The following is an 18452-nucleotide window of genomic DNA, read 5'->3' as shown; positions in this document are numbered from 1 at the left end:
GGGGATCCTCCTGCCGAGGGCCAGACTGGGGGGTCGGGGACGTCAGCACCACAGCAGGCATCCACACACATTTGTGTTAATTTTAATTCCACTCATTAAATCTCAGTTAAATCAGTAGGCACATTTGCCGATGTATAAACTGTCAAATCATCAGCATATATTGCAGTGGTGGCATGATTTAGAATAAACCGTAAATCATTGATGAATATTGAAAATAAAAGCGGACCCAAAGAACTCCCTTGGGGAACCCCACAGCTCACGCTCTCAGCTTGGAATCACTACCATTAAAGTAAACAGTGCTTTTACCATCAGATAAATAACTCTTACCACATGCAATAGTAGCTGATTCAAAACCATAGCAGCGTAACTTATTCAATAACCCAATCATCCGTCATTTGAGCAAGTGTCGTAGCTGTGGAGTGGCCTTTCTTGCATGAATGTTGATATTCTGAATTTAACCCATTTTTCAAAAACCCGTACAACGTCCTGACACTAAATGACGGTTTTGATGTGTTCCAGTCAGGTTTCCGGCCACATCACAGCACTGAGACAGCTGTAGTAAAGGTCCTTAATGATATCCACTCCAACACTGGCAACATTTCAGTCTTAGTCCTCCTGGATGTCAGTGCTGCTTTCAACACAATCAACAAGAACATCTTGATAGACAGGTTGAAGAACTGGGTCGGACTTTCTAGCACAGCACTAACCTGGTTTCAGTCCTATCTACAAGACAAATAATGTTTTGTGTCTTTAGGTTACTACATATCAGAGTTAACACAAATAACATGTGGAGTTCCTCAAGGTTCAGTTCTGGGGTCTCTTTTGTTTAATATTTACATGCACTCACTCTTCAAATTATGAAAAAGAACCAAACGTGCTACCATGACTATGCAGATGACACCCCAGTCTATATAAGCATCGCACCTAGAGACTCTAATCCAATTGAAACATTTCATCAAATACATTGATAGCATTAAAAAGTGAATGTGCTAAGATTTAATTCAGTTAATTAAAGACAAATTAAAGGCTTTTTGGCGTCTAGCGTCGCCACGGTAACGCTTTTGACTGAGTAAAGTAATGCCCATCGTCGCAGGATGGAGACGCATATTTTGATGTATAACACACTTGGGGGCACGTTACGGTTCGGGGCGTATTAACTGCAGAAGGAATGGCATAAATTACGCCAAAATTACACGATTACTTCTGCTTTGAACAATATTTGAACATCAACACTAATCAAAAGGATTGGTGTGTATGTTGGTGTTTTCATCTTAATCTAGTGTCAGACTTGGACCAGAAAAGCTCAGGATGTTCAGTAAAGGTGTGTAAAGGTATGTAACAAAACTGTAAAAGCTGTTTTATAAAGTCCAGATACGGTGGTGACCCACATGGACCTGATGACAAAGTTGATATTTGAAGAAACTCTTCTCTGATGAGACTGGAACATGTTTTACTTTCTGTTCAGGTTGTTTGACTGCAGTCTGTCAGAGATCAGCTGTTCTTCTCTGGTCTCAGCTCTGAAGTCCAACCCCTCCCACCTGAAACATCTGGACCTGAGTATCAACAACCTGCAGGATTCAGGAGTGAAACATCTGAGTGGATTTCTGGAGAGTCCAGACTGCAGACTGGAGACTCTGAGGTCAGACATGTTTTAGTTGTGTGTTCAGATGAATCTGATGTGAAAGTTGTGTTGACACTAACCTGCAGACATCAGGCTGATCTTCTACTGATCCACACTGACCATCTGACTGCTCTGAGTTCTTCTTCTCTGCTTTAGTTTCATCTTAAACTTCCTCTTCTGATTCATTACATAAAACTAAACATGTGAATGTGTCAGACAGGAACAAATGAAGAACCAGAGATGTGTCTGAACCTGGAATAAAACATCTGAACAAACATGAATTAACTTTACAACTAATACGTTCAGAAATGTCATCCAGATGTTAATAAACTGAGAGAGTCTGACAGACAATAGTGGACAGACTGAATGTGTAGTCGTCCAACATATGAGTTATAGAGCTCATTTACTAAATAACTTCTTACTGTGGCTGAAATCAGTCAAACCAACATTGGCTTCCTTTGACTAACATTAAATTTAATTTTAACAATTACAAGTTTACCAAATATAAAACTCTAAACATGGAAAAACATATTTTTCTGTGTTTTTAATATTATTCTTTAATATATCTGTTAAGATCATTTCATCCAGGTGACATAAAGACATAAGGTGCAACAAATAATGTCTTTTTATGGTTTTCAGTGTGTAAAACTAAATATAAATACATGTGTGTTGAAGTTAGTAAACTGAAATAAAGCTGCTGTCTAGACGATGAGTTTCCTTCATCAGCAACAAAACATCCAACAACAACATCAGAAACTTTGTGTTGAAACTATGTCGTCACTCAATCAACTTTTTCAGAGAAAATGTTTGAAAAAACTCCTAAACAGACAAATATGTTCTGATTGATGAAGAAATGTCTCCTTAAAAACCTGGGAATGATGAATATGGTTCATTTATTCATCATTTATGGAAGAAAACATTTTAACAAGTAAACATTTTTACATTAAAACTCAGATTCAATAAACTTTTACCTTAATTTATATTTACATGGAAAGACTGATATTTGAATTGAAATTCCATCAAAACTGTTTCTGCCATTAAAAACTACATTAAACCCTGGAGCATCAATTAGTTTCTATATTTTAGTTTAGTTTAGTTTAGTTTATTTTGTTTTGTTCATTTACATTTTAAGATGTTTGCATATACACACTGTATATGTACAGTATACACACAGGTATAAATATATATATATATTATATATATGTACACGTTTCCGTTTTTTTTACTAAAAAGGTATAGGCTGAAGCCATTGTGACGAGTATTTGGTTCTAGTTTCCCTGTAAGGGTTCAGATTTGTACGTTTTTGTACCATCATGCATCTGTTCTTGATCAATCAAATGTATTAATCAGACAAAAGTTTTCTGCACCAGTTCCAGATCCATCACTGGAAAAGAGATGTCTTTCATGAATGCTGAATAAACACAGACGTCTTCCTGTCCTGAAACTCTTTCTCTGCTCACAAAGTCCTTCTAGGAATGAAAACTTTATCGTCCAAAACATCATTTACAAACAGACGTGTTATTGGGACAGAAACACGTGACACGAATGGACTTTGTCTGCTGATTGGGTAACGTATTGCGTCACGCATCGCGTCACTTCCTGGTGTTTGCGGTCTGTGCTGCTGCCGTCTCACGGCGTTTGCAGGCTCAGATCTCTCCCGACTTTTTATCTAAAACTTATACTGTTTTCTGGTAAAATAGCACTATATCTGGTACATTACTGTCTTTATTTCAACACTCGCTCATTTTCTCTTCCGTAACTTTCACTGTCACCAATCACCGATACATTTTCTGTCCGTTAGCCTCCGTTAGCATCTTAGCATGGCCGCTCCGGCTCCCACCGCTTCACCTCTTTCCTGCTCAGTGTGTGAAATGTTTAGTTATTCCTCTGCCTCCTTTAGTGAAGACGGTAAGTGCTTAAAGTGTAGTTTATTTGCAGGGCTGGAGGCGAGGCTCAGTCAGTTAGAGGTCCGGTTCGGCCAACTAAACCATAGTCCGAGAGCCTCCTCAGCTAACCAGGCTAAGCTAGCGGCGGACCGGCCCGTAGCAGCTGAGCGTAGCCGCTCCCCTGCAGCTCCCGAGCAGCCGGCCAGGCAGGGCAGCTGGGTGACGGTTCGGAGGAAGGGTAGTCTTAAAGGGCTCACGGAACACCACCCGCTTCATCTGTCTAACGGATTTTCCCCACTTAGCGACACATCTGTTGAGAAACCGACCCTGGTGATTGGAGACTCCATAGTTAGACATGTGAAGCCGACTCCAGAGACCTTAGTTAGGTGCATCCCGGGGGCCAGAGCGGGCGACATAGAAGCAAATTTGAAGCTACTGGCAAAGGGTAATCGTAAATATGGTAAAGTTATCATCAATGTCGGAGCTAATGACTCCCGTCTTCGCCAGTCGGAAGTAACCAGAATGAATATTGTCTCGGTATGTAACTTCGCCAAGACCATGTCGGACTCTGTAGGTTTTTCTGGCCCCCTCCCCAATCTGACCAGCGATGACATGTTTAGTCGCATGCTCTCGCTCCGCCGCTGGTTGTCTCAGTGGTGTTCAGAAAACGACGTGGACTTTATTGACAACTGGGAGACATTCTGGGGAAAGCCCGGTCTGATTAGAAGGGACGGCATTCATCCCACCCGGGATGGTGCAGCTCTTATGTCTAGAAATCTGGCCAATGTTATTAGACACTCCCCCTGACAATGCAGGGTCCAGGCCAGGATGCAGAGCTGTAGTTTAACAGGGCTGGAGGCGAGGCTTAGTCAGTTAGAGGTCCGGTTTGGCCAACTAGACCATAGTCCGATAGAATCCTCTGCGGACCGGCCCGTAGCAGCTGAGCGTAACCGCTCCCCTGCAGCTCCCCGGCAGCCGGCCAGGCAGGGCAGCTGGGTGACGGTTCGGAGGAAGGGTAGTCTTAAAGGGCTCAGCGACACATCTGTTGCTTCTCAAGGACCAACGCCTGCCAACAAAACTGTAGGATTGCATTATGTAATTAGCGACTCTAAAACTGTAGGATTACATGATATTGGCGACTCTGGCCAGGTGCCTAGCAAAATAGAAGTGGTTGCAGTTCCCCGCCCTCCAAAAGTTCACCAGGTGCAGCGTTATAGAGGCGTTAACCAAGATAACCTTGTAAAAATTAAAACCGATGCACATTTGGTACCAATTACAGACCGAAAAATTAGATGCGGACTACTAAATATACGATCATTAAGCTCTAAGTCTCTGTTAGTAAATGATATAATTACAGAGAGCAGGAGTGATATTTTCTGCTTAACAGAAACATGGTTACAGGAGGAAGAGTATGTTAGTTTGAATGAATCAACTCCGCCCGGCTACTTTAATCATCACATTCCTAGAAGCACGGGCCGAGGCGGAGGAGTCGCAGCAATTTATAACTCCGGTCTCCAAACAAAAATTGAACCCAAGTGCAACTATAATACATTTGAAAGCCTCATGCTTGGTCTGAAATTTCCGAGCCGGAAATCAGAGAAGCTAGTTGTGTTAGTGGTAGTGTACCGGCCCCCTGCTGGTGCGTATCTGGAGTTTTTGTCTGAATTTTCAGATTTCCTTTCTGGATTATTGATCAGCACAGATAAATTCATCATAGTGGGTGATTTTAACATTCATATGGATGTTGAAAGCGATAATCTTAAATTAGCCTTCGATTCTCTTCTAGAATCAATGGGTATCTCACAAAAAGTGGATAAACCGACGCACTGTTTTAATCATACTCTCGATCTCGTTCTCACCTACGGTGTTGAAACTGATGGTCTGTTGGTGTCACCTGTAAACTCCCTTTTATCCGACCATTACTTAATAACGTTTGAATTTAATTTTGTTGATGTTGAAGTGCAAAATAGGAGGTATTATTTTAGCAGATGTTTGTCTGATGAAGTTATTGTTAAATTTAGGGAGGCCATTGCTTATCTTACGACAGTGCGAAATAGTGATGTAGTCGAGGCCAGTGACCTGGGTTCTACCTCTGCAGATGTTGATTTCCTTGCTAGTAACACTGCTGATTTGTTGCATTCAGCTTTAGATGAAGTTGCTCCTTTGAAAAGGAGGGTTTCTAGCCACAGGAGCTTAACTCCCTGGTATAATTCAGATATCCGCATGTTGAAACAAAACGTGCGTAAAATGGAAAGGAAGTGGTACTCTTGTAGGTCTGTAGACTCTCATCGTGAATGGAAAGATATTCTAATAGTATATAAAAAAGCCATTCGCAAAGCCAGAACAGCTTATTATTCAACGTTGATAGAGGATAACAAAAGTAACCCACGTTTTCTGTTCAGCACTGTAGCCAGGCTGACAAAGAGTCACAACTCTGTTGAGCCGTGCATTCCTGCAGCTCTCAGTAGTGAGGACTTTATGGGCTTCTTCAACAGTAAAATCGCGAGAATTAGAGAAGAAATCAACCAGCCGGTTGTAGGTGTTTCTTCAGCTTTAGCGACTTCCCTAGGCTCTGACTTGCCTCTAGACTGTTTTGATCCTATAGACCTCCCTGAGCTGACTTCACTCGTTAATAGAGCTAAGTCAACCACATGTATGTTAGACCCCATCCCGACTCGTCTATTCAAACATATTTTTTCTCTTATTGGTACGACAATACTGGACCAAACTAGACAAAATTCCCGGGAAATTTTGAAGTGCCACGGACTACTGCCGGATGATCGCGGGGCTTATTTGCACCCATGAAGGTCAAGGACTCGATACAGATTCCAATGACACCACCCATGACTCTCTATGTCAAACCATTCAAAAGTTATTACAGAAAATATAGAACCGCTAACTGAACCGCTAACGGGATCGCTAACGGGATCGCTAACGGGACCGCTAACGGGACCGCTAACCGAGCCGCTAACGGGATCGCTAACCGAGCCGCTAACAACCGCTAACGGAACCGCTAACGGGACCGCTAACGGGACCGCTAACGGGACCGCTAACGGGATCGCTAACGGGATCGCTAACGGGATCGCTAACGGGACCGCTAACCGAGCCGCTAATGGGATCGCTAACGGGACCGCTAACAACCGCTAACAGAACCGCTAACGGGACCGCTAACAGAACCGCTAACAGAACCGCTAACGGGATCGCTAACAACCGCTAGCGGAACCGCTAACGGGACCGCTAATGGGATTGCTAACGGGACCGCTAACGGGGTCGCTAACTGGACCGCTAACGGGATCGCTAACTGGACTGCTAACGGTACCGCTAACGGGATCGCTAACGGAATCGCTAACTGAACCGCTAACGGGACCGCTAACCGAGCCGCTAACGGGATTGCTAACCGAGCCGCTAATGGGATCGCTAACGGGACCGCTAACAACCGCTAACGGAACCGCTAACAGGACCGCTAACAGAACCGCTAACAGAACCGCTAACGGGACCGCTAACGGGATCGCTAACAACCGCTAGCGGAACCGCTAACGGGACAGCTAACGGGGTCGCTAACTGGACCGCTAACGGGATCGCTAACTGGACCGCTAACGGGACCGCTAACGGGATCGCTAACGGAATCGCTAACTGAACCGCTAACGGGACCGCTAACGGGATCGCTAACAACCGCTAGCGGAACCGCTAACGGGACCGCTAACGGGGTCGCTAACTGGACCGCTAACGGGATCGCTAACTGGACCGCTAACGGGACCGCTAACGGGATCGCTAACGGAATCGCTAACTGAACCGCTAACGGGACCGCTAACCGAGCCGCTAACGGGATCGCTAACCAAGCCGCTAACGGGATCGCTAACGGGATCGCTAACAACCGCTAACAGGACCGCTAACAGAACCGCTAACGGGACCGCTAACACCAATAACACTACCATCCCATAATAAACACCTACCATCCCATAATAACACTAACATCCCATAATAACACTAACATCCTATAAAAACACCTGCCATCCCATAATAACACTAACATCCTATAAAAACACCTGCCATCCCATAATAACACTAACATCCTATAAAAACACCTGACATCCCATAATAACACTAACATCCTATAAAAACACCTGTCATCCCATAATAACACTAACATCCTATAAAAACACCTGACATCCCATAATAACACCTATCGTGTGTGTGTGTGTGTGTGTGTGTGTGTGTGTGTGTGTGTGTGTGTGTGTGTGTGTGTGTGTGTGTTCATCTAAGGTTAAAAGGTCAGGGTTCAGATTTCTCCATTTTCCAGGTTATACTATGAATTCTGTACTGAGTGAGTCATGTGACCAGTTCTGGGTCAGTCTAATCAGTCAACAGCTGAGCTCTGGTTGCTAGGGGCAACAAGAACCTGATACAGAGGGAGCGGGAATGACTCAGCTGGATTTTTGGTTGTGACAAACCTGAAATCACTCCACTTTGCGCTCAAACCGTAGCTCTTAGCAGAAAAACGAAAACATTTTGAGAAACAGAGAACCTACCAGATTATCTAAATGTTATTTTCATACAGATATTCCTTAAAATGTGTTAGTAACGGCAATTCGAAAACAAAAATGAGATTTTTTTTAAGAAAACTTCATTTAACATGGGAGTCAATGAAGAGAGAGACAGGAACTGGCGTGTCTGTTGGCTCCCCCGTTAAAATTTTGTGCACACCACGCCTGTCAAAGTCACATTTTATAAATCACAACACCTATGTCTATATTCTGACCAAAAATTATCTGTCTACCTTTTACGGTTTGGCCGTGACCTCGAGTTACAAATAAGAAATCATGTTTTTTTTTCAGTGTAACTACACTCTAGCAAACTGACTCCCGTGCTCTAGATTTGAAAAAAAGTGATTTCCAGTCCTCGCTTGAGGGCTCATATCTTGAAAAGTGTACATTTTAGGAAAAAACTGTTTCGGGTTTGGAGAGAGAAGAGAAGTTTTCCTCCGTTTTGAAGTTTGAATGACGTTTCTACGTGCAAGTATGAGAAAGATACGTGACTCAGAAAAAAGGTGAATTTTGTCTTTTTTCTCGACATTTTCCCATCCGCTTATAATGGCGCCATAGGAATACATAGGGAAAATGAGCTCCCCATTAGTTTGGAAATTTGGAAATGTTTTTGCACTTCGTGCAAAAACTATTCGTGCCATCGTTCTGAAAATCCACAGGACTGTAGTTAAATTCAGGGCCTACAACTTTCTAAATCGGTTCATAATTTTTCGAGTAACGGTGTGCGAGTGGTGAGGCCCCAAAGTTCACGCAATGCGTTCCGGATGGGGCAAAAAGCGCACGTTTGTGCACGTTGCGCAAAAACGTGCACGCCAATCGCTAATAAAAGTCATACCCATCGATTCCCGATTAAGGCGCACGTTTCTACGTTTTTACTTTTCGCGTTTTCTCAAAGCTGTAGGAGGAGTAGCCGGACAAAGTTTTTACGGAAGAATATATAATAAATAATAAATAAGCCTGAGCAATAGTATGAGTGCCTCGTGCTGCGCACGAGGCACTCCTCCTCCATTGAGCTTGCGCAGCTCAATGGAGGAGGCGTGCCACGTGGCGCAGCCGTGGCACTAATTAACTTATCCCTAAGTTTAGGATATGTACCACAGGTTTTCAAAGTCGCAGTAATTAAACCTTTACTTAAAAAACCTTCTCTTGACCCAGACACCTTAGCTAATTATAGACCAATTTCCAACCTTCCATTTGTGTCTAAAATTCTGGAAAAGGCAGTTTCAAGCCAGTTATGTGACTATTTGTATAGAAATGATCTGTTTGAAGTCTTTCAGTCAGGGTTCAGAATGCATCATAGCACAGAGACAGCACTTGTTCGAGTCACGAATGACCTCCTTATGGCCTCAGATAAGGGATTAGTGTCCATACTGGTTCTACTGGACCTCAGTGCTGCTTTTGACACTATAGATCATGGCATTTTACTGCACAGGTTAGAGCATGTTGTTGGGATTAAAGGGACAGCTCTATGTTGGTTTAAATCATACCTATCTGACAGGTTCCAGTTTGTTCATGTACATGAGGTTTCTTCAGAACAGTCAAGGGTCTGTTATGGTGTTCCGCAGGGTTCAGTGCTAGGGCCAATCTTGTTCAGTTTATACATGCAGCCGTTGGGAAGTATAATCCAGAATCACGGCATACACTTTCATTGTTATGCTGATGATACGCAGCTCTATTTGTCTATGAAGCCGGATGAAACAGAACCGTTAGTTAAACTTCAGGCATGTCTTAGGGACATCAAGGACTGGATGTCCAGAAATTTCCTGCTTCTAAATTCAGATAAAACAGAGGTTATCATTCTTGGTCCAGAGCATCTTAGGAAGGGATTAGATGGTGTTGCGATGGCTTCCAGTGCAACTGTGAGAAATCTTGGTGTTATTTTCGATCAGGATTTGTCGTTTAAACCATATGTCAATCAGGTTTGTAAAATAGCCTTTTTCCATCTCCGTAATATTGCAAAGATTAGGAAAATCCTCTCACAGAGTGATGCAGAAAAACTAGTTCATGCGTTTGTATCTTCTAGACTAGATTACTGTAATGTGTTGTTAGCAGGATGTCCAAGTAATTTGCTGAATAGGCTCCAGCTGATCCAAAATGCAGCAGCACGAGTACTGACAGGAATTAGCAGGAGAGACCACGTCTCTCCAGTGTTAGCGTCGCTCCATTGGTTACCCGTAAAATTCAGAATCCAATTTAAAATTGTATTACTTGCGTATAAAGCCCAAAACGGCTTAGCTCCGCATTATTTGCAAGACCTGATAGTGCCTTATGTTCCTGTCAGAGCTCTCCGTTCTCAGAGTGCAGGTTTACTTGTAGTTCCTAGAGTATCTAAATGTAGATTTGGAGGGCGGGCGTTCTGCTATCAGGCGCCACTACTATGGAACCAACTTCCAATCTGGGTTAAGGGGGCTGACACCACCTCCACCTTTAAAACTAAACTTAAAACATTTCTGTTTAGTAAAGCCTATAGTTAGTGTTTAGTAAACCTCTAGCTGGTGTTGGTAAATCTCTAGGTAGTGTAAACTTTAGTGTGTCAGAGTCGCTCCTGTGGTTTCTTGTGCTGGCCCCCCCTTCTCCTCCCTTTTCTCTCTTTTGTCCATGTTGCAGCATCCTTTGCCGGACACCGGAACCTGCAGGTGGTCGTGGGTGGCTTGTAGCTTGCATTACGGAGCACAAGTCTTTCCCCGACCCTGCACCCCAACCTGGGACTTGCTGATTGGGCCGGAGCTTCGGGAGCTGCGTGCTGGCCTGCGGTCCCCACCCCTGGTCATCCCGTTGCTGCCCCCCCCTTCTCCTCCCTTTTCTCTCTTTTGTCCTGCAGGTGGCCATGGGTGGCTTGTAGCTTGCATTACGGAGCACAAGTCTTTTCCTGACCCTGCACCCCAACCTGGGACTTGCTGATTGGGCCGGAGCTTCGGGAGCTGTGTGCTGGCCTGCGGTCCCCACCCCCGGTCATCCCGTTGCTGCTTCCACCTGCCTGCTGTGCTGTTGCCGTCCCTGACCCACCAGTCTGGCCCTCGGCAGGAGGGTCCCCCCTGATGAGCCTGGTCCTGCTCAAGGTTTCTTCCCTCCTAAAGGGGAGTTTTTCCTTGCCACTGTTTGGCTTAAGGTTTTTCTCCCACTAGGGGAGTTTTTACCTGCCATTGTTTATGTAATAACTGCTCGGGGGTCATGTTCTGGGTATGGGTCTCTGTAAAGCGTCTAGAGACAACTCTGTTGTATTAGACGCTATATAAATAAAATTGAATTGAATTGAATTGAAACTTTACATGGTCTAGACTGTCGTCCTCATCACTGACTTTATTGAAATCAGCACAAACTCAGACTTTTCTGATCATCAAGTCAATAATACTGAAGAGAAATATACGCAGACTATTGATCACATGTGTGACATCAATATGAACATCAGCCTTCATAAAGTCCATCACCTTTCTAATTCTCATCTGTATGGAGCATTTACAATGATGAAGATGATGCTGAATTGTAATGTATCTTTTATTCTTTATTCAGTTTGCAGAGCTGCGGTCTGTCAGAGATCAGCTGTTCTTCTCTGGTCTCAGCTCTGAAGTCCAACCCCTCCCACCTGAAACTTCTGGACCTGAGTCACAACGAGAACCTGGAGGATTCAGGAGTGAAACATCTGAGTGGATTTCTGGAGAGTCCAGACTGCAGACTGGAGACTCTGAGGTCAGACATGTTTTAGTTGTGTGTTCAGATGAATCTGATGTGAAAGTTGTGTTGACACTAACCTGCAGACATCAGGCTGATCTTCTACTGATCCACACTGACCATCTGACTGCTCTGAGTTCTTCTTCTCTGCTTTAGTTTCATCTTAAACTTCCTCTTCTGATTCATTACATAAAACTAAACATCTGAATGTGTCAGACAGGAACAAATGAAGAACCAGAGATGTGTCTGAACCTGGAATAAAACATCTGAACAAACATGAATTAACTTTACAGCTAATACGATCAGAAATGTCATCCAGATGTTAATAAACTGAGAGAGTCTGACAGACAATAGTGGACAGACTGAATGTGTAGTCGTCCAATATATGAGTTATAGAGCTCATTTACTAAATAACTTCTTACTGTGGCTGAAATCAGTCAAACCAACGTTGGCTTCCTTTGACTAACATTACATTTCATTTTAACAAATACAAGTTTACCAAATATGAAACTCTAAACATGGAAAAACATATTTGTCCATGTTTTTTAATATTATTCCTCAACATGTCTGTAAGATCATTTCATCCAGGTGACATCAAGACATAAGGTGCAACAAATAATGTATTTTTATGGTTTTCAGTGTGTAAAACTAAATATAAATCCATGTGTGTTGAAGTAAGTAAACTGAAATAAAGCTGCTGTCTAGACGATGAGTTTCCTTCATCAGCAACAAAACATCCAACAAGAACATCAGAAACTTTGTGTTGAAACTATGTCGTCACTCAATCAACTTTTTCAGAGAAAATGTTTTAAAAACTCCTAAACAGACAAATATGTTCTGATTGATGAAGAAATGTCTCCTTAAAAACCTGGGAATGATGAATATTGTTCATTTATTCATCATTTATCGAGGAATACATTTTAACAAGTTCAAATTTTGACATCAAAACTCAGATTCAATAAACTTTTACCTTCATTTATATTTAACATAGAAAGACTGATATTTGAATTCAAATTCTATCAAAACTGTTTCTGCCATTAAAAACTACATTAAACCCTGGAGCATCAATTAGTTTCCATATTTTGACGAGTATTTGGTTCTAGTTTCCCTGTAAGGGTTCAGATTTGTACGTTTTTGTACCATCATGCATCTGTTCTTGATGAATCAAATGTATTAATCAGACAAAAGTTTTCTGCACCAGTTCCAGATCCATCACTGGAAAGAGATGTCTTTCATGAATGCTGAATAAACACAGACGTCCTCCTGTCCTGAAACTCTTTCTCTGCTCACAAAGTCCTTCTAGGAATGAAAACTTTATCGTCCAAAACATCATTTACAAACAGACGTGTTATTGGGACAGAAACACGTGACATGAATGGACTTTACATGGTCTAGACTGTCGTCCTCATCACTGACTTTATTGAAATCAGCACAAACTCACACTTTTCTGATCATCAAGTCAATAATACTGAAGAGAAATATACGCAGACTATTGATCACATGTGTGACATCAATATGAACATCAGCCTTCATAAAGTCCATCACCTTTCTAATTCTACTCTGTATGGAGCATTTAGAATGATGAAGATGGTGCTGAATTGTAATGTATCTGTAAAATGATGAAGATGATGCTGAATATTAATGTATCTTGTATTCTTTTTTCAGATTGGGGTGGTGCTGGTTGTCAGAGATCAGCTGTTCTTCTTTGGTCTCAGCTCTGAAGTCCAACCCCTCCCATCTGAAACATCTGGACCTGAGCTGGAACGACCTGCAGGCTGCAGATATGAAGCAGCTTTCTGATCTGGTGGAGAGTCCAGACTACCAGCTGAAGACTCTCAGGTCAGTGCAGGTTGGACTCGGTTCTGCTTCTTCCAGCAGTTTTCTACTAAAACCAGTTGGTATCAAAGATCAGTGTTTCCAGTGAAACTGCAGCTTCTCAACAGCTGCTTTCCTCATGAAGCTGTGAGAGGAGGATGATGACAGGCTGCAGGATTGGACAGAAACACAGAGACAGCAGTCGGCCAATCAGATGGTCCAGATGTTTGTTGTAGACCAGTGTTGTGCTGGTGTTCACGTGTCCAGAAATAAAGGAGTATTCCAGCTGACGGCCTTCCAGGATGTTCAGACACACAGCTGCTCCACTGCAGCTCTGAACTCTGAAGTCCTGGATGTGCTAATGGAGGGATGTCTGCAAACACTCCTTTATCTGCTCTCTTCTTTCTTCTTCCTCTACAGCTGATGGAGGGATCTCTGCAAACACTCCTTTATCTGCTCTCTTCTTTCTTCTTCCTCTACAGCTGATGGAGGGATCTCTGCAAAAACTCCTTTATCTGCTCTCTTCTTTCTTCTTCCCTCTACAGCTGATGGAGGGATCTCTGCAAACACTCCATTATCTGCTCTCTTCTTTCTTCTTCCCTCTACAGCTGATGGAGGGATCTCTGCTAACACTCCTTTATCTGCTCTCTTCTTTCTTCTTCCTCTACAGCTGATGTAGGGATCTCTGCAAACACTCCATTATCTGCTCTATTCTTTCTTCTTCCCTCTACAGCTGATGGAGGGATCTCTGCAAACACTCCTTTATCTGCTCTCTTTTTTGTTCTTCCTCTACAGCTGATGGAGGGATCTCTGCTAACACTCCTTTATCTGCTCTCTTCTTTCTCTACAGCTGATGGAGGGATCTCTGCAAACACTCCTTTATCTGCTCTCTTTTTTCTTCTTCCTCTACAGCTGATGGAGGGATCTCTGCAAACACTCCTTTATCTGCTCTCTTCTTTCTCTACAGCTGATGGAGGGATCTCTGCAAACACTCCTTTATCTGCTCTCTTCTTTCTCTACAGCTGATGGAGGGATCTCAGCAAACACTCCTTTATCTGCTCTCTTCTTTCTTCTTTCTCTACAGCTGATGCAGGGATCTCTGCTAATATTCCTTTATCTGCTCTCTTCTTTCTTCTTCCTCTACAGTTGATGGAGGGATCTCTGCAAACACTCCTTTATCTGCTCTCTTCTTCCCTCTACAGCTGATGGAGGGATCTCTGCAAACACTCCTTTATCTGCTCTCTTCTTTCTTCTTCCTCTACAGTTGATGGAGGGATCTCTGCAAACACTCCTTTATCTGCTCTCTTCTTCCCTCTACAGCTGATGGAGGGATCTCTGCAAACACTCCTTTATCTGCTCTCTTTTTTCTTCTTCCTCTACAGCTGATGGAGGGATCTCTGCAAACACTCCTTTATCTGCTCTCTTCTTTCTCTACAGCTGATGGAGGGATCTCTGCAAACACTCCTTTATCTGCTCTCTTCTTTCTTCTTCCCTCTACAGGTGGAGATATGATTAGAGAGTCCAGGACGGATGTGTCGTGTCCTGATCGTCCTCAGAGTTGAAGCAGCACCAGTTTGTGTGGACAGACTCTGACTGGGCCGTGATGAAGATGATGATGAAGATGAAGATGAAGATGTACATAGTTTCTGAATTCCAGCATTCTACAAACTTCTCATATATTCATGTATTTCATGTTAAGTAAAAAAGCCTTTATTGCTATTATATTCTTGTTAAAATCCAGTACATCAAAATGTAGCATTTAATTAGGGCCCGAGCACTGACAGTGCGAAGGCCCTATTGTATCTGTAGGAATTTATTTTTTATTTTTCCGACGAAATTAGGGTCTTTTTTCCCCCTAAACGTGCCCTAAAAGTCACCAAATTTTGCACCAAGCCAGACGTTGTGAAAAATGTGATTTTTAATGGTTTGCATTAATGGGCGTGGCCTAACGGCTCAACAGCGCCCCCTAGAAAACTTTGTGCCTCAAGCCCCACAATACGGTTTGACGTACATGCACGAAAATCGGTACACACCTGTATCATGTCACAACTTAAAGAAAAGTCTCTTGGAGCCATGGCCCAAACCCAACAGGAAGTCGGCCATTTTGAATTAATTGTGTAATTTTGGCAAAATTTATGCCATTCCCTCGGCCGTTAATACGTGCATCCAGGTGTGTTATACATCAAAAAATGCGTCTCAATCCTGCGACGCATTACCTTTCCCAGTCAAAAGCGTTACCGTGGCGACGATAGATGCCAAAAAGCGCGCCTCCCCTTCATCTGATTGGTCCATATCTGATAGTTCCTACTTTCTGCCATAACTTTTGAATGGTTTGTATAGAGAGTCGTGGGTTGTTTCATCCGCTAAATGTCCAGGCCTGAAGAATCTACATGCAAGTCATACAAGCTTCCACTGCAGCCTGAACCTGCACAAGGGTGGAGGGCCCGTTCATCACTTCTTGCAGCTTTAACTTGAACTTGAGGTTAATTCGACAAGCAAGCACTTTGTCTAAAGTCTGGATGAGTTCTAGTACGGAGGTGCCTACTACTAAAGTACTGACAGATAAATGTCTACGCTGCCACGGCAGAGCTGCTCAGCTAGCAGCCGCCTCCTCCACCGAGTCACGTGGCTCCCCCGGTGTTTTCTTTTTATTTACATGTTTCCGTTTCCTTCCAAGTTTTCCTTTTGTTGTTGTCGTGTTTTCAGCTTCGTCAGGTTTTTAAAGTTTCTCTCTGCATCACTGATGAAGAGAGAGAGTGAAAATAACAGCGTTTGTTCATGAAACACGAAACACAAATGAACTTGACTTGGTCAATTAATGTTCCTCAGAGTTTGTTCCAGTAAATATTGTAAATGTTTTCTGGATATTAAGATGATTTTTTACACTTCAAAGAAAGTCAAAATTCTTCAGTAAAACTTGGATCTTTTCTCTTGTTCACTTTACTGTGGTTAATAAGTGTTTGTCTGTGATTAGTCTCAGTACCAGGAGCAGCACTGACCATCACAAGGAACTTTTTACTCTCTTGTTCACCATCAGCACAAATCTGACTTTTATTTCATAAGAGAGATCATTTCACACTCTCTTTCTTTTATTTATTATAATACTGACATAGATTACACTCTCATTTTATCACAAACTGCACAAAACACTTGAATATGCGTCAGATATGAAGAAAGAACCCAAAAAGTTTAAAGCAGCACTATGTAACTTTTCCAGCTTAATCTAATCATCATTCATCATCATCATTGTGATGGAACATCAACTTTCAACAGGTTTAATGAACCTCTGTCATGGTCTGAGGGGTCTGTATCGCCTTCACTGGCACTATGTAACTTTGAGGAGCATGGTAGGAACCCTGCCTCACTAAAAAACTACACTTTTTTACGGCTTTGACTGCTTTACGGCATACCTCACTTCCCCCTCCTTCCTGATTCGTAGTCCAGATGAAAGCTGGGCGGGGCGTGGAGCGCAGAGCTCAGCAGAAGCTGGTGTCACGGCCGAAGCAGCGGAAAAACACAAGAGGCAGGTGGAAGCAGCAACGGGATGACCGGGGTGGGGACTGCAGGCAGGTGGAAGCAGCAACGGGATGACCGGGGGTGGGGACCGCAGGCAGGTGGAAGCAGCAACGGGATGACCGGGGGTGGGGACTGCAGGCAGGTGGAAGCAGCAACGGGATGACCGGGGGTGGGGACCGCAGGCAGGTGGAAGCAGCAGCGGGATGATCGGGGTGGGGACTGCAGGCCAGCAGCAGCTCCCGAAGCTTGTAATGGAAAATGTTGGTATAACACTGTCTGTTGCCTGTTTTCAAGTGAACATTCCTATGCCGAGGTCATGTTCCTTTGACACAGTACGGTTGCCAGGGTGATGGGTGATGTTTTGTCTAGTTTCCCAGCAGATAACTTTTCTTTAAACACATTCAGCTCACTCCGGACTGACAGTTCATGTGACCGGTTGGACTGTGTGGCTCCATTCAATTGAATGTTCTTCCTCTTTTCATTAAACTTCCGAAAGACAGCTGAGGTGTCCTGACATTCTTTTTGAACAACAATTTTTGCCACCACAATTTGGCGACCACGAAGGAACCTCATCTGTGGGCGTATTTTTCCTTCTCTCCTCCGGAATCGAAGGTGTTTTAAGCATGCAACAACCTCGTACTCCCCCATCAAGTGAAGGTCGAGGAGAGGGCCTCTCGTCCGGAGGGGGTTGGGAAGATCCCCGCACCGACTAGGGTCGAACGAACCCGGTGGCTTCAGAAACACCTCGCTGTTCTTTCGGGTGAGTTTTGGAAAGAAAACGGCCGAAATAAGCTGCGCGCTAACATCTCCTCTCTGCCTATTCAGCTGATGTTGCCAGTTTATTTGTTTATTTATTGAGATCCCCATTAGCTGCAGCAGAAACTGCAGCTATTCTTCCTGGGGTCTTAACAAGATAATGCAATACAAAAGAAAACAACATAGAAAAAAGAACTTAAAAAATAAAAACACAGAATAAGAGCAAGAAGAAAAAAAAATATGTATATACAAAATCAAGATATCTTAAGAATCAAGACAAGAACAGAAACCAAGTCAACTATATCCTCCCCACATATACCTAATATATATATATATATATATATATATATATATATATATATATATATATATATATATATATATATATATATATATATATATATATATACATATACATACACATACAAACACATCCACACATACATACATATGTATACACACATGCATACATATGTATGTATGTGTGTATGTGTGGATGTATATATATATATATATATATATGTATATATATATATATATATATATATATATATATATATATATATATATATATATATATATATATATATATATATATACATATATATATATACACATATATATATATATACATATATATATATA

At 42.6% G+C, this 18452-nt stretch overlaps 1 protein-coding gene across 3 annotated transcripts in view; it reads left to right on the top strand.

The window, feature by feature from the left end:
- Positions 1–17117, top strand: part of LOC133418302 (NLR family CARD domain-containing protein 3-like) — a 54350-nt gene extending 37233 nt beyond the window's left edge. The window contains exons 8-11 of one of the 3 annotated variants that reach the window (XM_061706863.1): positions 1466–1639; positions 11562–11738; positions 13386–13559; positions 15036–17117. In XM_061706863.1, coding sequence (XP_061562847.1) covers positions 1466–1639; positions 11562–11738; positions 13386–13559; positions 15036–15051 — 541 coding nt within the window. In that variant the 3' untranslated portion in view covers positions 15052–17117. The remainder of the gene's footprint in view (positions 1–1465; positions 1640–11561; positions 11739–13385; positions 13560–15035) is intronic. The other 2 variants (XM_061706865.1, XM_061706866.1) reach the window with 2 other exon arrangements.
- The last annotated feature ends 1335 nt before the right edge of the window (positions 17118–18452 follow it).

Source organism: Cololabis saira, chromosome 18 (genome assembly GCF_033807715.1).
Source record: "Cololabis saira isolate AMF1-May2022 chromosome 18, fColSai1.1, whole genome shotgun sequence".
NCBI lineage: Eukaryota > Metazoa > Chordata > Actinopteri > Beloniformes > Belonidae > Cololabis > Cololabis saira.
The sequence above is the reverse complement of the archived record's forward strand: the minus strand, read 5'-3'. Positions and strand labels throughout refer to the sequence as shown.